Raw genomic sequence first — 26,121 nt, 5'->3', positions numbered from 1 at the left:
ACAGGGTTAAGTGCCTGTGCTCTCCGTACAGCTGCGTGTGCCAACTTCCCCACATCTCGCCTAAAGGACAGACTGGCAGCTCTGGGGGTAGAGGTCTGAGTGCCTGCAACTGTGCACCAAAGCAAAGCATTCCTGTCCTGGATCCATCTAGATAAATATGCCTCTTCAGAGGGCCTACACACAAGGTGTAGAGCTAGATTTGGGAAAAAAAAAAAAAAAAGCTCAAACGAGTACAGAAATAACATGCTCACTTCTTCGAACTCCAGCAAAACTAGTTATTCATAGTTTCCCCAGTTATACCCTGGCCCTCTCCTACTTCTCAACCTTGCTCATGCCAGTCCCTTTGCTGGAATGGACTCCAAGTTGTCTCTACCTATCAAAATCCTACACATGCTTCAAAACCTCACCAAATATCACTTGTATTTGTACATCTACTAACTGAGCAGCTATCACAGCTGTGCTGGCATTGTTCTAGGGCCAGGGCTTCTGGGCAGGCTGTGGGGAAACGTCCCTTTGACTAGAACAAAGTCTGGGCCCTCATGGTGCTGACATTCTGCTGGGCTCTGAATGCCCACTAGAGCCACAGAGGAAAACACTGGAGCATGGAGGTCCTCCCCAGGCAGGCAGGCAGGCACTGGAGCAGCTGAGGTAGGCTGGGGCAGAATCCCTGGCTTAGCCAGAGTGTGCTTCAAGTGAGTAGGCCTCCTCCAAGGAGCGTGTTCCTAGGAATTCCTGAATTCACATAACTCTGAGGGGCAAAGAGCAGGAGTCTAGCATTTGTAGACTGGGTATTCTAAAGATGCTTTCTTATTCAGTCTACAGAGCAATATTGGTAAGAAAAAAAATGAATGTGTATACTTCTGTACCACATATACATGCCCTCTTCTTAAATCACTTTTAAAGTTGTGGATTATTGGGGCACCTGGGTGGCTCAGTGGTTTGGGCCTCTGCCTTCGGCTCGGGTCATGGTCTCGGGGTCCTGGGATTGAGCCCCGCATCGGGCTCTCTGCTCGGCGGGGAGCCTGCTTCCCCCTCTCTCTCTCTGCCTCTCTGCCTACTTGTGGTCTCTGTCTGTCAAATAAATAAAATTTTTAAAAAATATAAATAAATAAAGTTGTGGATTATGGATCTTTTGGCTTTCTTTTTTTTAACCTTTTACTTTTTTTCCAATTAAAAAAAGTATTGGACGTTGAGAGGTAAGATGCCCTAGGAGGGTATCTTGCTCAGAGTCAAAGAGAGCAAATCAGTGGAAAAACCCGGACTCAGACCCAAGTTAGATCCTAGCCAAGAGCCCATACTCAGTCCTGCCTGACCTCCCAGAAAGAAGTGCAGGGTCAGAAGCACTCAGGCAGCTGGGAGGAGGTCCTTAGGAACAGGACATGATAGGGCTAGGGCTTGGCCCAGGCCTTGATTCTCTAATTCTCTCTCTGACGGAAGGAAATGCACTGCTATGACTTCTACTGGTTGGGAGAGCAGAGGGAGGGGCCTTGGCAGAGCAGAGGCCTCCAAAACACAAAAGGGCAGGTCTTCTTTAGTACGCTTTATCTGGGGAACTGCACAGGCCTGAGAGCAACCTTGGAGCTGAATAGCTGAGGAGGAACGACAGCCTGGGGCAAACCTGAATCCCCCCCCACCAATACACTGATACAAGTCCTGATACTGCTGACCCTCTCACTACCTAGAGGCACAATCAGGGTAGGAGGACACTCCTTTCCTTTCCTTCCCCGTAGAAGAAAACCAGAGACCACACCTTTATATCAAGACATTTACAAACTGACAGATGTATGTCTCCAGGCAACCCCTACACACGCGGGGTACGGAAACCAAAGGCCCAGACATCACAGGACATGCTGCCTCCCCACTCCCGCCTACAAACCACTAGCTTATACAAGTCAGATGAGCATTCTAGTTAACTAAATGAAACGGGATGGCCGCACTATGTTAACAGGAAGTTTTGGCAGTTGTGAATGTGTCTAATATTTGATCCAATCCTCCCACTGAGCAGATGAGAAGATGGAGGCTCACAGAGGGCAAGGCTTTTTTGCCTGAGAGTTCCAGCTTCCAGTGAATTCCCATGTGATTAAATACATGCCCATTTGATACTTCAACCCTCCAGGTCTGTCTTTGTTGATAAGATCTGACTACAGGGCCTCAGAAACACCCATTCTCTCAACTGCAGATACATAGGGGAACACCTTCAAGTTCAGTGTTCCTTTAAATGATGTCAGATAACGGCTTTGGCAGTTTCAAAGCCCTAACATCAAACCTCAGACCGGAATTTCAATTGGTTACAAAACAAACGACCATATTTCCTGGATTCTAAGACACTATTTCAAATGTACACATAAACTGAAAGATCTGTTTGACTTTTAAAACCTTAAATTGAGGGGCACCTGGGTGGCTCAGTGGGTTAAAGTCTCTGCCTTCGGCTCAGGTCGTGATCCTAGGGTCCTGGGATCGAGCCCCGAGTCGGGCTCTCTGCTCAGCAGGAGCCTGCTTCTTCCTCTCTCTCTACCTGTCTCTCTGCCTACTTGTGATCTCTGTCTGTCAAATAAATAAATAAAATCTTTTTAAAAAAAATAAAAAATAAAACCTTAAATTGAGAAAATTTTGAGGAAATACGGTCATTTGAGTGGCTTCTCCTCCAATAGCAGAGGAGTTTAAGCCACTTGGAGATGGTGAAAAGGAAGACACTAGAGATCTGGCTGTACCCACCACTCAGCACATCACATGCTCTCTAACTGCAGGTAGATTTCTCTTTATGCACAGGATGTGCCCCTGAAAAGTTGCAGGCTATCTATCCTTTTTTTTTTTTTTTTTTAAACCAGAAGGTTCACATATCCTTCAGTCTAGTCAGTCAGGATCTCAAAAGGCATCTGATCAGACTGCTGTCTGGTATAGGAATCCCTTCCACAATAGGTAAGCCCTGTGCCCTCTCTGGACCTCAATTTGCCTAGATGATTGGAATGACCTTAATTGTGAACTGATCCTCAAAGGATGCCCAGAAAGGAGCGATGAGGCGAAGATGGAGTCAGGGGTATCCCTGCAAATAGCATGATGGGGTAAATGCTAACTGAGGCAATTCCCTCCTGACAGTGGAGGAAGAGCATGAGCCAGCTTCTAATGACAGGGAAGCTGACCAAATGGCCAGTTCATTTTTTTTTTAAGATTTTTTAAAATTTATTTGACAGACAGATCACAAGTAGGCAGAGAGGCAGGCAGAGAGAGACAGGAGGAGGAGACAGGCTCCCCGCCAAGCAGAGAGCCCGATGCGGGACTCGATCCCAGGACCCTGAGATCACGACCTGAGCCGAAGGCAGAGGCTTTAACCACTGAGCCACCCAGGCGCCCCATATGGCCAGTTTAAAGTACCAAATGGCACATCAAGGGAGGGAGCTTCAGTTCAAGGGCTTCACTTACCCTTCAGAAAACCCCTCTTTCTTTAAGGTGGGCTGAGGGAGTCTTTGCAATCAAAAGAGCCCAATAAGAACAGTCTCTAGTGGCCCAACCTGCATTAGGATTCCACTAGGGATGGGGCCTCATTACCACCAGGTGAAGCCACCCTATTGTTGAAACTTTTACTCTTAAAACTTTCTTCCCCGTGCAATGCCAAAATTTTCCTGGTAACATCTATCTATAATCTCAATACCCTCTTTTAAGGTGGCACAAATCTCAGTCAAACCAGTCTCATACCAGGCACACATGTGCTTATCCCTTTTCAACCACCCATCTTTACCTGGAAGGCCCTTCTTCTCCCCTCTCCAAGTCACAGCAACCCTTTCAGAGCCCAATATAACAATAAAAAACACAACTTAAAATACCAGCAGCAATAGCAGTTACCATTTATACAGCACTTACTACTTAGGAATTTCTTCTTATTCCTATTTCATAATAACCCTACCATGCCATTATCTCTATTTTCCAGAAGTAGAATCCAAGACTTAGTAAAGCTAAGTGCCTCACTCAAGGCCATATAGCTGGAAGTGACAGAGCTGGGAGTCAAACCCAGGTCTGCCTGACTCCACAGCCCACGCTCTTGACCCTTAAACTATACTCCTCTGTTCCTACAGGGTAAGCCCTCAGCCTCCACATAGCCTCTACTCCTGCCCCGATTTCATTAACTGTCCTCCAACCTGAAGACCTCTATCTTGACTTAGAATACCATTTCTCAAAGTTTTAAAACTGAGATCCACAATAAGAAATACATTTTATACTGAGACTTTACACACACACATACACACACGTATAACTGAAATACATTTTATGAAATAATTTACTCTTACATGCACTCTGAAATTTTCATTTTAATTTTATATTATTCTAGTCTATTTCTTTTGTCTTTTTTTAATGCTGGTCCCCTAAAACTGATTTCAGCAGTAATTCATTAATGAATCAAGAGATGAAATGAGCACTTCATTACAACTTGCTCATATTGCTTAGCACTGTTCCTCCCTAACTGGACTGGTCTTGAACTTCTGTAACTCCCACCAAGCATCTCATAGGTATTCAACAGGTGCCTGCTTGCTTTTCTTCATGATATCATCACTTTCATATGAATTGCATTCAGGACTATAAGCCATTTCAGCCTACACCAATTTTATCTGTGCCACTAATAGCTCAGTGAGGCGGATCCCTCGCTAATTAATAGATTAATTACTATTTGGCACATGAGAAATTTGACCCAATCAGAGAGGTTATATGACTTGGGAAAAGTCACAAAGCTACTAAGTTAGGTGGTAGAACCAGGGCTTCCCCTCTGCCACAGTGACTCATATGCTGCTTTGGACTCCCCTGGGAAGACTGTGAGGAAATCAGCCATTCTCCAGATGCCACTGTGGGGCTCTATCTTTGGTACCCAAGTCCCTGGAGACAGTCCATCCCCATCTCCAATGCTCCGACTGCCCCAGGGAGCAGCCTGCCCATACCCAGCAATGCTCAGTGAGGCCAATATGCTGGATGGGCACAGCTCCCAAGCACTACCTCAGTAAGGAGAAGGCAAGCCTGGGCAATGTGCTATTTGCTGGCCACTCCCTCCTGAGGGAGAGAGGCAAAGAGCAGACAAAAGTGGGCAGCCAGGGGGTGACTGATCCCAGATTCTGTTGAGCTCTCAGGCTGAGCTAGACTTAGCTGTGCTATGCCAGGCCATGGCCCAAAGCAGCTGTGACACTCTCCTGACCCCATGGTCTGTAGGCTCCCAGTTTCCTGGCCTTCTCCCCAAACCGAGAAGCCGAAGTTTGCAAGAGCTCAGAGGAACAAGGCCAGTTCCCAAGGCTATAAGACCAAAGACTGTTGGCTCTCTCCCTACTGATCCTTCTAGCTGTCTGCCTTCTGCCTAAGCATACCTCAGCCCTTCTGGCTGGCAGTCAGCCAGGTATGGTGCCCATGCCCCCTTCATCCGATGGTGGAAGACAAATCTTGGCTCCAAGGAACCCCCAGTTTAATCTCCTCTTCCAAGCCTCACTCTCCAACCCAAACAGAAAGCCTCTTCATTTGAAGAGAAACATAGCCCAAAAAGAAAGCCTAAGGTCATAGACTATAGGATTTGATTCTCCTCACCTCAACCACTGGAGGCCAGCTGGGGAATGGGGAGAGTGAACAGAGAGGGTATCTTGAAGCCAACCAACCTAGGTTTCCATTCCAGCTCCTCCACCTGGGAGACCCTGGGCAAAATACTCAAGTTCCCTGTCTCAAATTCCTCATCTTTAAGTGGGACCATAATACACACCTCAGATTTCATAGGACTGCAACAAGGAATAAATATATGTAAGGGCCCAGCCTGGTAAGCAGCCAGCAAATGGTAGCTATTAGGTGACTGGTATTTGCAGCTTACCTAGTACTTTCATATCCTTTTTCTCATCTGACTGGTCCACACACACAGACACATACACATGCAGCAGGGCAAGATTATGCCCATTTTACCCATGAAGCAATTGACGCCCAGAGAGATTAAGTAATTTACTTAATGACATAGAGACTGTAATTCCTGGCTTCTGATCCCAACTCTAGATCTTATTTTATAGCTGTCTGAAAGTGGGCAGGCTGCTCCCCTCTGAGAAGGTTCCCCATCTGTAATATGGGGGCAATGCCACCTCCTTAGAGGGCAGCAGTAAAGATCACATGAGGCAGTAAGAGTGGACACATTTCCAGCACTGGCCATGAAGTAGCTCTGCCAAGTACTACATATGCACACAATTCCCCAAGGAAGTAGCTTTTATTATCTCCATTTAATAGACAAGAAAACTAAAGCTCAGCATGGTTGAATAATCTGCCCAAGGTTACACAGCCTGGAAATGGAAGCTGCCACTTAAGCACTAAATTATCCAATAAATAAAAAGTGTCTCACCACCTGGCCTCAATATAACCTAAAGGCCTCAGTGCCTGTCACATTCTCTTCTCTCTTTTTTAGCACCCAGCAGAGAATCACTACTCTCTGTGTTGAGAAGGGCAGGAATGAGCGACAAGAAAGTGTGGAAAACTGGGAAGTGGACGTGCAGAAGCAGCACAGCCAATGACAGATCCAGGGACAAGGGTGGGGGAGCTCCCCTCTCCCAGAGCTGGAAAAAGTGGGGATAAACAAAAGGCTGACCTACTTTGCACGCTGGGTAACAACTTCTGGAGTTCATTAACCTAAGAGGTGATAATGACTGAAAGTATAAATAGCTTTTATCCCAGCTCCATAATAACTGATGATAGGAAACTGGAAAACAAGAGAGGGTGGGTTGGAGGGGGGAGGGGTGCAAATGGCTGACAGTCAGGGCTGGGAAGACTGTGAGATCACCCAGTGAGACTACCTCCTCCCAGACAGCCATGGAGGCCTATAGCCCATAGAGTTAGTGATCTGCCCGAGGCCATGCTGTGAGTCAGTGTGGAAAAGGAAGATGGTCTGCAGCAGCCTGGCGCTCCCTCCTGCGGCCTGGCAGCCACTGACTTAAAGCTAGGGCAATGTCCAGGCTCTCTGTCTGGGTGAGAGTCTGGCTTGCTTCGTTCTCCCCAATTCCCAGTGCAAGCTAGTTCTGGTCCTGCCTCCCTTCCCCATAAGGAATTCCCTGGCTTTGCTCCTTCCAGCCTGGGTGAGTACACAATGGTAAACAGGTTCTTTCCACCATTCACTGGCCTTGGTGCCCTGGGCCTCTGCCCAGCTCTCCACTCTGTTCAGCTCCTCCCCTCTTGATGTCAAGCGGAAGAAATGGTTCCTTTAGGCATCAGCCTTGCTGGCTCCAAAAAGCAAGGAACCCCCATTCCCCCCCACCCAGCTAGGGGCAGGCACAGACCACGGCAAAAACCCCCAGGGCAGCTCTCCCTGACGACTGACTGCAGAAGGTTATGGAGACTATTCTCAGTAGAAAACTTCCCTTCCCCAAACCCCTACCCTTAGCAGGCAGAGTAGTGTTTGAAACTTCCCACAGGCAACCAGGTCCCCAGATCACAATCTGACTGTGGGCACCCAGGGGTCATCCTGACTCATGTACAGCCCCCTCACCCATCCTTACCAAAACTGCTAGATCTTATTGATACATCTTAACAAACTAATTTTTGACTCACTGTTTGACTGACTGATTCCTTCCAGGCTCCCTACTGCCCTCCTTGTCCAACAGAAACCTAAGGCTCTGGCTCTCAGGCCCTCCTACTTTCTCTAAATATCCTTCTTCTTTCCCCATCCCTATCTGTAGGTGGCCCTCTCCTGAAACCACCCTCCATCACCCCTACCCTACCCCCACTCCAATTCAGTCCCACTCATCTTCCAAGGCCTCATTCAGAACTCCCTCTCATGTCTACAAAGCCTTTCCTAACTACTCCAGGGACAGAACACAATCAGCCCCTCATTATATTCTATACACATTTCTCCAGAGCCTGTGTTCCAGGCCTGAATCTACAAAGAGAAGAATAAAATGCCCTTGAAGAGGTCAATCTGGCAGAGGAGACAGATAGATGAGTGGATAACTGGTATACATGGAAGTGCTATCACAGAAGTATGTGGAAAGTGCTAGGAAACTACAAGAAGCCCCCAAGGTGGTGATAGTGGTTGGGGGGTTATTTAGGTAAAGCTTTAAAGGGGAGCTGACTTTTAAGATGGTCTTCAAAGGGTGACAGGAAGTGGCCAGGGTGAGAAAGGGGAAAAGTCACAGCAGGCAGGAGACCCAGCGTGAGCAAGCACCAGTTAACAGAAAAGGGCATGGCTTGTTTAGGGAATGTGAGCAGTCTAGTGGAGCAGGTAAGGCTTCTCCACCCGACCATCGCTCTGCTGGGGCAGCATTCCATGAGAAGGTGTGCTCCTGGAGGGTTCTGCTCATCTCATTCTCCACAGTGTGTCCTGGGCCTAGAACAGAGCCTGTATGGAACTGGTGCCCAATAAATGTGTGCTGACAGAATCATTAGCTTTGTGATCTCAGGAATTCTGTGTTTCAGTTTTCTCCACAGTGAGATGGAAATACTATCTTCTACCTTGAGATCAGGTGGGTAAAATACAGAAAGTACTTGATAAAGAACATTTCCTCTCTGGCCTGATACCAGCTCTGGATCTTCCTTGAAGCCCAGCACAAGGCTGAACACAGATGTGCTTGATGACAGCCTCTTATAACATTACAATTCTAATATTCAATTAATGTAACCTAATGTCTGTTAGAGCACTTACCAGGCACTTGCTATGCAACAGACATGGTACTCAGCACTTAACTTATATTATTTCATTTAATCCTGACAACAAGCCTATGAAATAGGTCCTCTAATTATCACCCCTCAACCCCCACCACCTTCCAAAGATGAATAAACATGTTTTCAGCAAGCCAGTAACTATCTAAAGTCCAAGGTAAGCAGAAGACAGTCCTGGGTGATGAATTCAGGCCCCACTCTTCTCCTACTCTGTCACTCAACTCCAGCACAGACTGCTGACTACTGGCCTGCGGGCACACAAGCCCTGATCCCAGGGAACTTGGTGGACTCACAGCCATAAATTGTGATGCTTGGCAAGTCACTTTACCTCTCTGAGATTTGGTATCTCCCCCTGTAAAATGAGGATTATGATGGTCCAGCCTGGTCCACCATGCAGGCTTCTCTGTACAATGGCACTATCATGTGACTATGCTGGGAGGATGGAAGGGGTCACTCAGAGGCAGGACAGGAAGCCTGGGATGAAAGTCCACATGGAATATAGAAGGAGGGTGGTGGCAATTATGATGCAAGTTCTGATTTCTTCCCCAAGTGACTGTCATTACCCAGGAGGGCTTAGACCCCAAGCAGCAATATGGTTGCTGGCTTCAAGTTGAATTTTTCAGCAGACACACCTCTACTTTCACTTCTGCTTTATCTTCACAGACCAAAGAGAAGGAAGATCAGATCCTCCAAGTCAGGGTCACCTGAGGACTCTGTTCCAAATGACTCAAAGAGGAACTGATTGGGGAGGGGGGGAATTCCCAGCTTGCCCTGGGAGGCCAGAAAGCTCCAGACCACAAGCTGAGTGGGACTCCTTACCCCTGAGGTCCCAAGGGTGGTAAGCAGAGAACATGAAGGAATCTGGATTTTCACCATTATGCCAAAGGCCTGAATTCACACAATTCACACTCGAATTTTAAGAGCCACCCTGTACCTTTACTTTGTGGCACACACTATGCTGGGTGTTTACCGACATCACCTCTCTTTATCCTCATAACACCCCCTCTTCTCCCAGTGCCACCAACTGGCCATTTACCTCAGAGGTGTCACATGACTAGAAAGTGACAGAGCCAGGACTTGAAATCAGGTCTACTGGTAGACGTCTTGAACCCTGGCTCTCCTGGTCCCAGATTCAGGTTCTCCCTTTTTGTGAAACCAAGACAGAAGGGGAAGGAAAAGAAGCAGCATCCTCCAAAACTGTCTGGCTGGGAAAGATCACTCCTGGACACACAGAGCCCAGGGTCCAGACTGCACTCTGGAGGAACAAGAGTTCTCTACACTATGTTCCTGGGCCCCCTCAATAGCCAGCTGGTCTTGCCTTGTCTTAGGGTACATGTGAGGAGCTGTGTGTGGAGGTCTGGGACAGAAAGTGTACCATTCATCACAACACCTCAAACAACTTGAGATGCCTACCAGGAGAAGCACAGACACTTATGGTTGGACTGAAGTCCTAAAGCTGGGACAGGGAGTAGCCAGAGAGGTCACACGGTGGCCACCAGCTTTGGTAAGATAGAAAACTGGAAAGGAGGACTCCTGGGTTCCAGGCCCAATTCCATCACTTGCCTAACTTTGGTTTCCTTGGCTGTAAACAGGGAAAATAAAACTTACCCTACAGATTTCCCATGGCTCCTGTAAGGACTACCGCAAGACAATGGGAATGAAAGCACTTGTACACTAAGGAGCTAGACAAAGGAAAGTATCCTTTGATTTGATTACACTCCTGAAGACATGAGGGCTACTGGTCCTACACACAAAGAGAGGTCCTCTACAGGAAGAACAGAGCATGCTGGAAGAACTGGCCTCTGTGGGCTGTGCCATGACGACCCTATGCACTTGCATGGTACCTCATAAAAAAGCACTTTTCATATACTTCAAGGTCAGTCTCAGAATGTTAGAAGCAAAAGAGCTCTTCAGCATCATCCCATTAAAACTGCCTTGGTTTATATGTGAGGGAAACTGAAGCTTACAAAGATTAAACAACTTTCTCAAGGTCACACAACTAGTTAGGGATCCAACGAGGAGGCTCGAGGAGGCTCAGGGACTCAGGTCTCCTGACCCCTGTTCAGCAGTCTTTGTATATGCTACGCTCCTAATCCAGTTATCTCATTTGATCCTCACGATCCTTTTGTACACAGGCCACGCCTTTAATTACCTATTGAATATCTGAATTCCTTGCTAGGCTCTAAGTCCCTTGGAGGGCAGGACCAGGTCTGCATTCCCCTAGCCAAGCACATAGCTGCACACATAGTAAGAGCTCAGTGAGAAACAGGGAGCATCAGTCTCGTGGTCAGGAGAGGGGACATACCTAAGTCACACACCATAAGGGTCAGTGGTGGAGCCAACACCAGCAACTTGACTCCTGTGCCTCATTCACAGTCTTTTCCCACTACTGGCCTAAACCCACATTTCCAGCCAGAATCTTTCACCTCTGAGAAATGACTGGCGATGCCCCTAAGTGCTAAGGTGTTCACCTTCTCATAGGTACAGGACTTACTTTCACTTGCCCCAGCTGAGGACCCAGGTCCAGGAATAGGATAAAGACTCAGGGTGGGATCAAGCTGGCCCTGGCTGCCATCTGTGCAGACTTGATCAGTTTATCTATACCCAAAGCCCCACATCTACCCTCTCCAGCTGCATGCCACCTTATGGCTGGTTTTCCATGCCCTCAGGCATTTCCCCTCTCTCTTTGAGAAGAGTCTGGCTCTCCTTGTAGCTTTCTTTGCCATCCAATATGTTTACCCGGCAGAGAGCACAAAGCTCAGTACCACTCACCCAGCCCCTCCCAACCAGGCCAGCTAACCCGCTCTCCTACTGGAGAGAGACAAAGAACCCCTTGATCTGTTCTGGGCATACCAGCCATGCCAGGCACCTTGGGGAGCCTGAGGCTGTGACAAAGCAAAGTCAGTAGCAGCCCAATGTCCACTTCAGAGGAAGGCCGCAGCTGGCCTACCCTCCCTGTGGTCAAAGGGCCCTAGTATGGGTTCTGTGAGAGGCCAGGGCCACTTCAGCTTGTCTCAAGCCTTCCCAATTCCCCATCAGTCCACAAGCCAGTCAGGCATCAAGCCTTGCTGATTTGCTGGCTTCTTCATCCTCATAGCTCCAAACCTCTTCCACGCCTCTCCATAGCCCTTTTGGGCTACCCTGAACTCCCTCAACTGATCTCGCTGCTTGCGGTCCAGCTGCTCTCTATACCAGCACCAGACTGACCTTGATGAAACAAAGGAAGCCTCAGTCTGACATTCAAGGTTAGGCATGGTCCTCCCAACCTATTTTCCTAGTCTCCCCCTGCTTCACATCCTCCTCCTGCCTTGTTCTCTTCTTGTCACCTCTGCTCTTGGTACACTACATTTCTCAAACAGCCGGTTTTTAGGGGGACTTTGCAGATAGGTACCCTCCCACCCAATGAAATGCCCTTCCTTGCTCCTTCTGAGGCCTGGATCAAATGTCACTTCATCCTGGGCTCCTATAGATGGAGCTGGCTGCCTCTTCCTATATATTTCAAAGAAACCACACACCTCAACTATAGTCTTTATTGCTCAACACTGTAATGATTTGTCTGTGGTTCTATTTTCCAACAAGTCTGTGAACCTCTTGAGGGCAACAAGACACAAATGCTTTGTTCAGTTCTGTATCCCTTGTCCCAATCACAGGGGCTGACAGAGTGATGCTCAAAAATGTTTGGTAGGGGCGCCTGGGTGGCTCAATGGGTTAAAGCCTCTGCGTCAGATGAGGTCATGATCCCAGGGTCCTGGGATCGGTGCCCCCCCACCCCCATCAGGCTCTCTGCTCAGCGGGGAGCCTGCTTCCCGCCCCCCACCCCCTGCCGCCTGCCTGTCTACTTGTGATCTCTACCAAATAAATAAATAAACAATCTTTTAAAAATAAATAAATAATAAATAAATAAATAAATAAATAAATGTTTGGTAAATAAACTCACTACTAAGATGGGTAAGCTGGCAAAAGTAAGCCTTGGCTTTCTCTCCCAGTCTCCTAAGTCTGCTGCCTACTTCCCTAACTGATGAGCAGTGAAGAACTAAGCTGTGACAGTCTCAGAGGAGCTGCAGAGGGCATGCAGAGGCTGGGGTGGGATAAAGAAGGGAAAGAGAAAGGTGAGGTAGATTAAAGCCAAACTTGGCAGCTGCCCTGAAATCCTGGATAGGAGGCTTCTCAGCAGGTGAAGCATCAGGAGTGTTGGTTTGCCAGTGGGGCAGGCAGAACAGTTTCCTCCCTGCCAGGGAGGGTCACTGGGCCCGGAAGAGCAAAGCATCTAAAGGAGGTGTCCTCCCCCTCATGTGTACTGCCTGCAGGATAAAGTAATCAGCTAGGGCACTGACAATAGGTGGATAATGGCTGGGTTCTGCTCTGGTGGACAACGTATCCTAGCCTGGAGGCTCAAATGGCTGAGAGTCAGGAAGAGAATGGGCCGTGAGTGACATGTAGGGGAGCACTGGGCTACCCTAATCAGAAGATCTGGGATTCCTCCTTAATTTGGCTCCATTGTTAACTAACTGCAAGGCTTTTCCAAAGGTCAGATTCCTCACCTGTACAGGAAGCATAATCCTGCCTTAGCTACAAAGAAACAAAGCACAGAATGGATATCAAAGTCAGATGACCATTCAGCAGTATTTTGGGGTCAACAGCAATGCAGCATGGACTCTGGCCTATGGGAGGGCTAGACCAGGCTTCATCTTGTCATGCTTCCAGGGACTCCCAAGGATCTTTTTCACTGGGTCCTTCTCTGACCTGGCTGGCTATGGACTTTTGCTGTCATAAGACCTACCTTGCCCTCCACACCAGGATGAAGAGGTAGCCAAGTTCCTGCTAACTCCTGCTCTGGGTGTGGGGGCCTCAGGGACTAGTGAGTACCTGTCATCTGCCTGCTGCCACCTAAGCAAGGCTTAGTCACTGCATTTAGCATTGAGAAACAGGTTCTAGACCTAGTTCTGCCATTTACCAGCTGGCAAACCTCAGGAACTTTCTTCTCAGATCTTTGGTATGCTCACCTATAGAATGGGGATAACTACCCCTCTCAGGGGAAAGTGAGGGTGCAACACTGGTTACAGTTCACTCCTGCTCACAGGGGAATGAACCCCACTGACACTCATCACTGTATCTAGAGATGCAAGTAGAAAATGAAAAAGACATAACCACTAGCCATTCCAATCTTAAAAAGGAGCAAGAACAGGGTTTCCTGGCTAGCTCAGTCAGAAGAGCATACAACTCTTGATCTCAGGGTAATGGGTTCAAGCCTCATGTTGGGTATAGAGATTACTGAAAAAAGAAAGAAGAGGGAGGAGAAGCAGCAGCAGCAGCAGCAGAAGCAGGAGCAAGAACATTCACTGAGTACCTACAGTGTGCTAGACTCTTTTCAAATATCAGTTCCTGTAAACCTCGCAAAAATCAGTATTATCACAACCATTTCACAGCGAGAAACTGAGGCCTAGTAAAGTGAAGCAACATGTCCAAAGTCACAAAGACAAACAGACTCCAGAGTTTTTGTGTAAAGAAGGAAACACAAAGCATCTTTTTTCCCCCACCTCAGTGTAAACAGATGGGGTGGCTGGACCAGAGCCAGGCCTCACTGGTCCTCTGGAGGTTCTGTTTCAGACCCAGATGCTGGGAGGACAAAACATCAAGTAGGCTCCACCGCCTTATCTCTTTCCCACAGCTCAGGATTTCTTAGCAGGCGGACATACAGACACCTTCCCAGGGCAGCAGATGGTGCACTGGTCTCCTGCTTCACCAAGTCAAGCCTTGTCTGAGGCCCCAGAACACCCACAAAGGCCACCAAACCAGATTTTCCTTTGAAGCTAGAGAAAGAGAAAATGGACAGCCTATGGTCTAGAGTCACAGACCAGGGCTCCACATCTGCAGCTGCCTCCTTCCAGATGGACCACCCAGGGACCACTCCATTGCCAGTTCCATGCTCTCCTGGGAACCATAATGCTCAAGAAAAGAGGATGCTCTGAGCTTATAAGCTGGAGAAGGTGGTGGGAAGGCAGGGAGACAGGCTCTGGCCTGCCAGGAGGGCCCTGACCCTGCCCCAACAAAAACTGGCATAGACCAAACTATAGGGATGCCAATTAAGCCAGTTCTATGATTTCCAAAGCCACAGGGCTGCCACAGTTGGCTAGGAATAGTGGAGGGCCCAGGGGACAGGAGAACTGAATCAGCAGAAGACAATACTACTGTTCCAGATGTTTCTCTCTGGACCCAGCTCAGATCCCTCTCTCCCCTAGCAGGAAGCCAACACCCACAGGATCCCAGAAAGCATAGCTCTTCACCTCATCTGGCCTGCAGCACTGAGCAGACTGAAACTGGGTGGGAAGCTCCAGCCTTAGCAGGCCAGTCCTGGCAATCACATGGGAAAAGAGGGAGGTCAGGAACCCACATCTCTCAGGCCATCTCCCTTGGCCCAGAAGACCTGGTATCCAACTGGTATCCTTCCTTCTCTGACTACCTCCTTTATGCTACAGAAAGACCTTTCCCATATAGATCTGTTCTTCCTACCCCAAAGTGATAGGAATGGTAACACCATTCTTCCCACCCTTTCCTGCTGCAAACACTTCTTTTTCCTCCTCTGGTCCTTCCAGGGCTTCAACAACCAGGTCAGCCCCAGCCAAGCCAAACGAACTAATGCTGTCAGCACCTCTGTCTATGTCCATGCCAACCACAGGGCCCTTCCCTGGCTGGTTGCTTTCTTGTCTCTCCTTGCTTACTGGCTATTGCTCACAAGAAAGCAGGGACTATTACAGGCTCGCCAAAGGTATCCTGTAGAGTAGGCTCAAAAGACAGACAAGTGAAGAACTGTAAAGGGCCTAGGGCTGGGAATCAGGAGTTCTTGGCTCATTTTCTGGTTCTGATTCTAACAGACTGAAGAGGTGAGGCTAATCACTTCTCTCAGGCCTCAGTTTACCTATCTGTATGATGATAGCCATCTCTAAGGTCACTTTCAGCCTTCTGACTTGAAATGTCTGTCAGTAAATGTCATTCAGTAAATACATACTAAATACATACTTCTCTGCAGGCCTGAGTAGAAAAAGGTGAATAAGCCTGGTCCCAGCCCTCAAGCTGATCATTCTAACAAACGGGTGATGATAGCATATTCTTACCCTTGTTGGCCTGTCCTTGTTAGCCTCCTACACTGCTGAGCTAAGTCGGGGAAGATGAAGGCAGGGAGGTTCCTGCGAAGAACCTTCTGTTCCACCTATCCGGCACCTGATTTTCTGCTGGGGCCATAGGCCATATTAATGGATGGTGAAGGCAATGGAAACTGTCCTGACCTAGGAATCAGAAACCTTGGATTCATTAGTTCTGCCAACTAATATGCTGTGTGATCTTAAGAGGCCCCTCTGAGCCTCAGTTTCCTCATCTGTAAGAGTAAGGGCTAAGCTGGGTCAATCTCTTAAGATCCTTTCCAATTTTAACAGTCTATGATTTTACAATCTACTCATGCCGGGCACCTAACAGTTACCTGAGCAGGGTAGCCTCTGATCTGCTTCCCCACCCCCTAAGCCCCTGACAACTGCCAAAACTGACCATCTTGAGACAACCTTTGGTCCAGGGTGGCTGAAATGGACCTTTAATCTGGAGCCAGAGTCCCTGCCCTTTCCATGCAGCCATCAGTGCTAATGTTTCACTTCTCTGGGATAGCACATGGACTCCTAGCCCTTAACCACGAGATTAGCTTTAGAGCAGTCACCCTGAAACTTCCCATAACTTCCCCTCTTCTGGCCTTGGGCAGGGACTTACTTTTGGCTTCTTTGGAACCACAATATAAACTAAGGGAACAGTCAAGTTTTCAGACACCAGAGATTTTAGGTTGATCAACAGGGTCAAGAAAATGAGGCAGGGAGAGAGGAGGGAACCTGGAATCCCACCTCAGCCCCAGTTCTATAAACCCAGCGATGAGGAGGGCATTTGCAAAGCCTGGGTTTGTGGCTGGAGTACGGGAGAAGACAGATGTCTGGCTGCCTGGTGAGGGAATACAGCCAAAGGGAGGTGCTCCCACTGGGGCGTCTCTCTGTTCATAAATGCCAGAGGTACGCCCTCATTTTTCTCATCAATTCTCAGATCCTTAGAAGGAAAAGAAAGGAAACTGACATTTTTCTAGGCCACTACGTGGGTCAGGCACTGTGCTAGGCACTGTCATATACATGAATTCATTTAATTCCCACAATAATCTTGGGAGTACATGTTACTGTTGTCCTTTATGGTGAGCAAATAGGCTCAGAGATTCAGGATCTTGACCAAGGTCACACAGCCAGCAAGTATGATATTTTTCCCTAAGTCTGGCCTTTTCCCCTGTATCACACTGCTCTGTACCCTGATATCTGGTTAACTGCCTATAAGAATGTAGTAGGAATTCTCACCTCCTAGAACTCACCAGCAAATCTAAACTCTTCCTTTCAAGAACCCACAAATGCAACTGGTAACTTCTTTCCCGCTTCTCAAGACCCCATCCCTCTCAGGGCTCTGATCCCTAGTGACTGCTCCTCAATTCAAAAAACACACCCTAAGTGTCCTTTGGTTTCTCACAAGCTAATCCCTAGGGAGTTGTGACAAAGCATCAAATCAAGATGAGGCATCAGAATAAGGGGTGCTCTTCTGTGAGCAAGTGGGTAGAGGCTGGAAGAGACAGATCCAGTGGATAGGAGAGAACTCTCCTTAGGGGAGGGAGCTACGTTTCTCCAAAGGAGAAGCAGGCCTAGTAAATACGAGGCTTTAGGACTGGTTAAAATCCCGGAAGTGACCTTTATGGGGCTGCTTGTGTGGGTGGGGTTCTTAACAGACTGGTAAAGGCACTTTCCTAAGTCATAAGAGGGGCTGGGGGAGCCTTGGACAGTCAGAGAAAGGGAGAAACGATCATATGGAGTAGGGTTCTGGCTGAGTCCTGTGGGCCCCCTGTTGTGTGAGTCTCTCTGTTGAAGGGGAGGTCCACCATGAGGGAGCCTTGTCAGTTTTGTGCAGAACACTAATCTCATGTGACAGGACAGCTGGGATGGGAGTGGGGTCTGGAGTCTATCCTTCTTAAGGGGACCACGAGCCTATACATATGATCTCTGTGCAGACCAGGTTCAGAGGGTTCTGTAGGGCAGTGTGGCCGCCCAGTAACCCAGCTTGGAGAGAAGACGCTGCCTCACTGCCTCACATTTCTCTGCCTGCCAGCTGGATCCTGGATGCTCTGGGGGTGGGGGATCAGGGTGCACTACAGCAGGACCCTGCTCTATGACTGCCCCCTTGAGTCTGTGTTTTGGAAGGAGGTGAGTGTTTCCACAGCATACACAGAGGCAACCAACAGTCCGTCCTGGAGGTGAGGCACTGTCACCCTGTAGGAACTGGGAAGGGGGAGTGTCTGCCCACCTGTTGCCAGTGACAGAGAAATCTGCCTCTAAAGGAGGAGGAGAGCATTCTGTGACCCTTCCTTGAACAGAAGGGACTTTCTGCCCCAGGGTGGGACTGTCTGGGAGGGAGCTGATCAATGTCAGTCCAGTCCACCCAGAAGTCTGTGTGTCTTGAGGTAAGGGTCAGTCTGTCCTGGAGTGGAATGAGGGCAGGGCGGTCTGTCCCTTTGAAGTCCTGTCTGCCTAAGGTATCTCCCTGGTGTGGGGGTAGCAGGGTCGCGACAGGGCATCTGTGGATCTCGAGGGATGGGGGTGGAGAGGATATCTGTCGGGGGAGGGGCAGCCATCTGGGAGTCTCCAAGGTCTCTGGTGGGGGGCGTTAAGCACAGTCAATCAGGCCTAAGGCCGCGGTGGCAGCAGTGGGGCTGGGCCAGGTGTCTGTCGTTCCTGTCTCGCTGTTGGGAGGAGGGCACTGTGGGCGCTTCCTGGGGGCGGGTCAATGTGTCTGGAGGGCGGGGGCAAGGGGGAGGTAGGACTGGCCGGTCTGTCCTTAGGTCGGAAGGGGCTCGCGAGTGAGGGGCGGGTCAGTCCTTCTAGGGAGGAGGTGGGAGTGGGGCAGGGAGGGGAGGGTCGGTGGTTCCAGGCTGGGACGGGAACATGTCGGTCCGTCCAGAGGGAGGCTCTGCCCGCGTCGAGGGCCCCCGCGCGGATTCCGCACCCAGCCCCGGCCCTCGGCCCCGAGCCCCAGCGCTACTCACGCGCCCTCCGCGCCCTGCGAGCCCACGATGAAGCCGAACTTGTCGATGCGGCGTTCGGCGAAGCCGTTGGCCTCCGAGTCCGAGCCGAGAGAGCTGAGTTCGTCGGCGGCTGCGGCGTCGGGGCCCGGGGCCAGGCTCTCCCGGGTCCCCGACAGACTCCCTTCCGCCGCGGGCGCGCGCGGCCCGTTCTCTCCGCGGCTCTTCGCCATCCCGGCCGCGCCCGCCGCCTCAGCCCCAGCGGCCACCTCAGCCACCTCAGCCGCCTCAGCCTCCGGGCCGCCGCCGACGCCGCCGACGCCCCGCCCACGCACCGCACCCATTGGCCGCCTCAAGGCCAGGGGCGGGGCCCTAGGCCCTCTCGGGAGCTTCCCCCCACGCCCAATGGGCGCCGTGGACCCCAGGGCCCGCCCACCTCCCTTAGACTGGCGCCAACCGACTCGACGTGAGGAGGCGGGGCAGCCGTCACCGGGAGCCCTCCCCCCCCGAGCTGTCAATCAACAGAGCTTACCTGAAAGAACTCCCAGGGCCTTTCCGGTTGTCCCCGCCCGCCTGTCACCGGCAGCGCCGCTCAGTCAGAAGCTGAGGAAGTGCGCTGGGGATTCCGCATCTGCCTCCTGAATCCCTGGCTCCTCTCCAAGAGATATGGGAAGGGATGGTTTCACCCATTCATTTAAGAGTCGCTCTGGGAAGACCCAGGATGGACTGAGGATTCGGGGACTCGCCCAGAGACACTCAGTGGCTTAAAGACCCAAGCTGAGCTAGAAGTTTCGGCGCCCCTGCTCCTGCTTTTAGGGCTTTAAATTAGCTCTTGGGAGACCTATTTAACAAGAATAATGACCAGCGTTCTTTGAGCTACTTATTGCCCCAAGTTCTATATAGTTTCTCCTGTAATCTTTTTGCCAACAGCTTGAGACATAACCTACCATAAAAATCACCCGTTTAAAGTGTATAATTCAATGGTTTTAAGCATATTTGTGGAGCTGTGCAACTATCACCACAACCTAATTTTAGAACATTTTCATCACCCCCAAAACAAACTCCTATCCATCCAGCAGTCACTCCCCATCCTTGGCAACCACAAGTCTGCTTTCTATTTCTATAGACTTGCCCTTTCTGGACATTTCATACAAATGGAATCCTACAAAACGTGGACTTTGTGTCTGGCTTCTTTTACCCAGCATGTTTTCAAAATTCATCCATGTTGTAGTATGTATCAGTACTTCATTCTTCTCTGTGCCTGAGTAATATTCCACCAAATGCAAATTCCACATTTTATCCATTTGTCAGTGCCGGTCACTTGGGTTGTTTCCATTTTTGGGAAACATCGAGGAATAAGTTTTTGTATGGACATGTATTTTCATTTCTCTTGGGTAAATACCTAGGAATGGGAATTGTTAGGTTATATGGTAACTGTTTAACCTTCTGAAGAACTGGCAAGCTATTTTCCAAATTGGTCACATCGTCTTATCAACTTTCTGCAATGAAGCAGGCACAATTTTGTCCCATTTTTACAGTTAAACTTAAGTGTAGGGAAGTGAAATCGGTTGCCCAAGGTCCCAGCAATAGCTGTCGCAGAGGCAGGATTTGAACTCAGCTCTTACCAACAACAGCTTGTATCAGGAGGCACGGCCCAATCGTATCTATACAGCCTTACCCCCAAAAACCTACTTCTCACCCTAGAGATTGTCAACTCTTGGAGCCATAATGATAACTGCTCACTTAAGCCCAGTACTTTATAGTTTATAGGCAGCAACCACACTGTCATCTGATATTCCCAGTAGACCTGAGGGAGACAGACAAATAACAAGAAAAGACTGGAAGAGCCAGGCCTGAGCTGCCAGGGTGGGACAGGTTGGGGTCCTAAGACTTGAGTGATTTCACCAGCCATTTCCTTGATGCCACATGGCCCAGACATTCTTGAAGACTTCACTGTGCAGTTTTCACATTCCATAGGCTTCTGGTTTTCCATAAACAGGGCAACAGCAGACATGGGAGTGGGCACAGGCTATTTTGGTCTTTAACTTTCAGTCTAGGAAGACATTCCTCTTCTCCAATGGCTCTAGACAGTGGTAGGTTCTTAGTCCCAGCTTGTAGGAGGGTCAGGGTGGGACTTGCATGGGGATGTGGGCCTGTCCCAAGTAAGGGAAAGAGGAGCCAGATGCAAGGGGAGCAGATGTGAGGCCTCAAGCCTGGCAAAGTATTCACAACCCGAGAGTTCATAATTCTGGTCTTAGGGTCATATCCCAAGCACATTCAGCTCTATAAGGGCACATGTACAGTGTATTTGGGGTGGGGGTGACAGGTAAAAAGCACCTGGGTGTCCATCTCTGGGAGAGTAAATGTTTCTCCAGTTAAGGCTTTGAGGAGGCCCCAGCTTTTAATTTTCTTATACAAGACCACCCAGGATTCAAATCCCTGCTGTCACTGTGTACCTTAAACAAATCACTTCTCTCTTAGCCCATTTCCTCATCTGCAAAATGGAAATACTGGAAAATGTACCTCCTTAGGGAAGTTGTTCTGAGACTTTAGTGTGATAATATGTGCTAAGCATCTGGCACATGGAGGTACTCAGTAGGTGGAAGCCAGGAGTGATGGTGTTTGCAGTTGCAAAGCACTCCAAATCCATTATTTTCTTGAATATTTCCCACCATAGTCTGTGGCTGCAGCAGGGGAGTTTACCTAATTTAACCCATGGAACATGGCTTGAGAGACTTTACCTCATGGCTGTGCCCCTCAGTAACAGGACATTCCTGTGTAAAATTGCTTAACTTCTCTGAACCCTAGCTTCCTCTTCTGAAAAATAAGAATGTCAATAATTACTTGGTGAGGGGGCACCTAATTGGCTTAGTCAGTAGACCATGTAACTCTTGATCTTGGGTCTGAGTTCAAGCACCACACTGGGAGTAGAGCTGACTCAAAACACAACGAGAACAAAACAACGGCAACAATTACTTGGTGAAGTACATGAGCTGTCTCTGAAGCCTCCAGCACATAGCAGACTCTCACTGTTCTATTTCTTTACTTCAGTTTCAGAGCTCTTTATCTGATATTTAGTGAAGAAGAGATGAAGACCGGGATCAATAGTTTATTTGAAGGACATCAGGAGAAGGAAAGGAAAAGGGAATTCAGGTAAAGCAGAGAGGAAGAACGTGTGTGTGAAAAGGACAATAAAGCGGGGTCAGGAAAGTATGGAGAGTGCTGGGGACAAGGGTGCCAGTGCAGGTGGGGAATAGATGGAAATAAGGAAGCTTCTCTATAGGGATCTGGGAGAAAGAGAAGTAGGCTCAGAGAACGGGGCGGTTAGACTGCAGTGAGAAAGCAGGAGTGAATGAAAGAATGATCGATCCAAAGGAATGCCCGGCAGAGTCCTGTGGCTTCCTGGAATAAGCGGCCTTTGGCAATGCCGGGAAACATCCCAGTATCCTGGCCACTATAGGTGTTGAGGAGATGCTCAGCCAGGACTACTGGAATGTATGCACAACCTGGGGACGCCTTCTACTGGGGTCATTCCTGAAAGTTTAGCTCCAGGTGCTCACACAGGCCCCAGGGAAGTCCCCTCTCCTGGACCCTGGAATGTAGGACTGCATGTGCTCAGAAAATCTGTCAGCACTGGCCGTCAGGAGACGTCCAGATGTCAGAGCCTTTATTTGTAATAAGGTGAGAGCTGAGTTTCAGAAGGTAGACGGCTGGTGCCCAGAAGCCAATGGAGAGTAGGCAAACGATAGTGTCTTTGCCCCTACACTGCGGATAATGGTAAGACTCTTAGGTTCAAGTGGCAGGGAACAGAACTCAAATGGGCTTAACCCAAAACTGCATTTAGTGTGTTCTGTAGCTTAAAAAAATTCATAGGCCAGTGAGCTTCATGAGACATCTGATCCAGAGGCTGACCAGGAATAGCAGCCTTATTTTCCTCTTCTCTCTTTTCTTTGTCCTCCTTCCTCTGGTTGCTTCATCTTAAGCTACAGCCCCTCATGGCAGCAGCTCCAGGTTCACTCCTTCCTCCACACATCCATACAACAGACTCTTCTGGTAGCTTCTGCTCAAGTGAGGAGGCAGCGGCATTCCTTTATGTGTCATCTGTTTATACTAGGACGCATGCCTATCCCTAATCTAATCACCACAGCTCAGGGACAGGGAACACTGACGGCTAATTGAACTCAGTTTAAGGCAATGGTTGTACCTTCTCTGTAAGGAGTAAGTGTATCTTGTCTTGCTTCAGATTATATGACTCAGGGGTATCTAGAATAATTCACTTACTTTTTTTTTTTTTTTTTGGAAATATTTTATTTGAGAGAGAGCGAACACAAAGGGTGGGGAGGGAGAAGCAGACTTCCTGGTAAGTAGGGAGCTCAAAGGGGAGCTCGATCCCAGGACCCTGAGATCATGACCTGAGCCAAAGGCAGACACTTAACCAACTGAGCCACCGGGCACCCCAACCCCATTCACTGACTTTTTACCAAAATGTAGCAATTTAAGAGCAAATTCCCAAATTAATTATCTCAACTTGAAGATGGTACATTTTTTTAAAAAGCAAATGTCTAAAAATCTTATGTACTAGTATGCATTTAAGCCACACTGTATTTTGCCTTTTTTATTTTTAATTATGATAAATATTACATAAAAGAATTGCTATAATTCAAGTACACCACATATTTCCATTTAAGTATATATCCTAACATAACCTAAAACAGCCTTTTATATATTCTCTAATACAAATTCTAACTGTAAAAAGCGAAATGGGTCAGGATACCAGGGTGGCACAGCTGTTAAGAGTCTGACTCTTATTTCGGCTCCTGTCATGATCTCAGGGTTGTGAGATCAAGCCATTCATCAGCCTCAGCTGAGTTTGCTTAAGATTCTCTTTTCTGGGGCACCTGGGTGGCTTAGTCAGTTAAACATTTGCCTTTGGTTCAGATCATAATACCAGTCCTGGGATCGAGCCCCATGTTGGGCTCCCTGCTCAGTGGTAAGTCTACTTCTCTCTCTTCCTTTGCCTCTTCCTGGCTTGTGCTCTCTCTCGCTCGGTCGCTCACTCTCAAATGAACTTTTTTAGAAAGATTATTTATTTATTTATTTATTTATTTGACAGACAGATCACAAGTAGGCAGAGAGGCAGGCAGAGAGAGAGGAGGAAGCAGGACCCTGGGATCATGACCTGAGCCGAAGGCAGAGGCTTTAACCCACTGAGCAACCCAGGTGCCCCTAGAAAGATTTTTATCTGAAAGAGAGTAAGCAAGAGAGAGAGCACAAGCGGGGGGGAGGGGGTGTGGTGTGTGTGTGTGTGTGTGTGTGTGTGTGATCGATCCCAGGGCCCTGGCATCATGACCTGAGCTGAAGGCAGACACTTAACCAACTAAGCCACCCAAGCACCCCTCAAATAAATAATCTTAAAAAAAGGGGGGGTTCTCTCTCTGTCCTTCCCCCACAAATTAAATAAATCTTTAAAAAATAAATAGATAAAAAAGTGAAATGGGTCTAATCATAGATGGCCTCCTCTGGGCTACATGACAAATACTCAAGTCAAGCCACTGGTAGAGTTGAAACTGAAATTCCTTAATGTCTACAACTCCCAAAGTCCTCTGTGCAAGTCTAAAAGGACAGCCTCTCTGAGAGCATCAAATCATGCCCATTTTCCCAACAGTCCCACAACAGGAACATTTCTCCCCATTTCACAGTCCGGTCTGATGTGGCAGTGAAAATGATGTGGTCACCAGGAATGGAAGAGCTGATTTGGCCTTCCAGAGCCCTCATGGGCTGTATCACTTTGGGTATCTAACTCATCTAAAAAATGGGTCAGACAATCCTCAGAGGATCACAGTGAGATTCAGAAAAGCTGTGTCAGCAAGGCATTGCCTTCATGTCACAGGCCCTAAACCAGGAGAGCGGAGGGCTGGGCCCGAGTGCTGGGCCCATGGCCACTGACAGTCACAAGGCCACCCTGGTCAATGGGCCTTCTTCGACGGGAATGAGCCAGGACAGATGTTCATTCAAGTGCTTCAGGAAACTGGGTTCAGGCCTCGGAGGGTGGCTCAAAGGACCCATTCACTCACATTCCACCCAGCAGCATTCCTGGCCTCTATTCACAGCCTCCGTCATCGGGAGCCCACAGGATCTGCCATCTGTGGGGGAAAGTGCCCAACACCACACTCTGTTCCCCATTCCCAGAAATAATCCCAGGAGGAAAGGAGAGCTTGGAGCACAGGATACCCTAGGCCTCCTGACTCCCTTCCCAGTTGGTGTTCAGTGCAATTTCTGGTGTTAACTATGGAGAAGCAACCAGCAGTGCCTTCATTTGAGACACCCCAAAACATGGAACCCACTTCGGCCCTGGCCCCTGGGGAAACTTCCAGCAACCAGGAGGGAGGCAGGTATCAAACGGGTAAGGAATAGCATTCCTCAACCAAGTTAAAAGTGTGAGGGATCAGTAGTTCGTAATGGACCCATACAAGTGGTACTGTAGAAGGGCCACCTGAGCCCTAGGTCTGGAGTCAGAAGCTGCAAGCTTATGTGTACAGGACTAGAGGTGGGGGGTGCTGGTGGTACAGAGGGTGGTGACTAGAAGACTGGTTCTAGGACTTTGGGCATGGCCTTACCCCTCTGAGCCCTGGAGATGACCTCGTGGGGCAGCTAGGAGGATCCAACGGAGGGACTACAAAGAAAAGGCACTAGGTACTCTCAGGGGATAAACACACGTGAGATCTTCAGAACAGAATGAGCTTTAGGTTTCAAATCAGGAAATAGTTTTCAACAGACTCTCACCTTCCTCCCCCTAAACACCCACAGCAGCGCCTAGCTCCCTGTGATAGCACAATTCCAAAAATAACAGCCTGCGTCTGGCTCTTACTAGGAAGCAAGGCCTATGACAAGCGTTTTGCACATATTCTCTTTTCAGCTTCTTACCGTGTGACTGTAGGCATGCAACCCACCGTCTCTGTGCTTAGTTGACTCAAGCGTAAAACAGGAATACTCAATATTATGTAAGTTAAAACTGATGGAATACTTAAACAATAAAGAGTAAATTGGTTAAATTTTATAAAATTCTTAGAATAATTCATGACTCTTGCATTAATTACTTTTTTTTTTTTAAGATTTTATTTATTTATTTGACAGACAGAGATCACAAGTAGGCAGAGAGGCAGGCAGAGAGAGAGGAGGAAGCAGGGTCCCCGCGGAGCAGAGAGTCCGATGCGGGGCTCGATCCCAGGACCCTGAGATCATGACCTGAGCCGGGAAAGGCAGAGGCTTTAACCCACTGAGCCACCAGGCGCCCCTAAGTACTTTTTAAATAAATAAAATTTAAAAAAATTTCATGCCCCTGTGCTTACTCAGGGTAAGCCACCTGACTAAGGTCACAGGGCCAATCAGGTGAT

The 26,121-nt window shown here is 48.6% G+C and overlaps 1 protein-coding gene across 2 annotated transcripts in view; it reads right to left on the bottom strand.

Annotated features, from left to right (window-relative positions):
• The window catches only part of LOC111160082 (TBC1 domain family member 10A), a 31,230-nt gene extending 12,228 nt beyond the window's left edge, over positions 1–19,002 (bottom strand). For both annotated transcript variants that reach the window (XM_022522900.1, XM_022522901.1), the window contains exon 1: positions 18,752–19,002. In XM_022522900.1, the coding sequence (XP_022378608.1) occupies positions 18,752–18,960 (209 nt within the window). In that variant the 5' untranslated portion in view covers positions 18,961–19,002. The remainder of the gene's footprint in view (positions 1–18,751) is intronic.
• Between the last annotated feature and the right edge of the window lie 7,119 nt (positions 19,003–26,121).

Source organism: Enhydra lutris, unplaced genomic scaffold (genome assembly GCF_002288905.1).
Source record: "Enhydra lutris kenyoni isolate GAN:26980312 unplaced genomic scaffold, ASM228890v2 scaffoldscaffold73, whole genome shotgun sequence".
Taxonomy (NCBI): Eukaryota; Metazoa; Chordata; class Mammalia; order Carnivora; family Mustelidae; genus Enhydra; species Enhydra lutris.
Note: the sequence above shows the minus strand (reverse complement) of the source record. Positions and strands in the feature narration are given on the sequence as shown.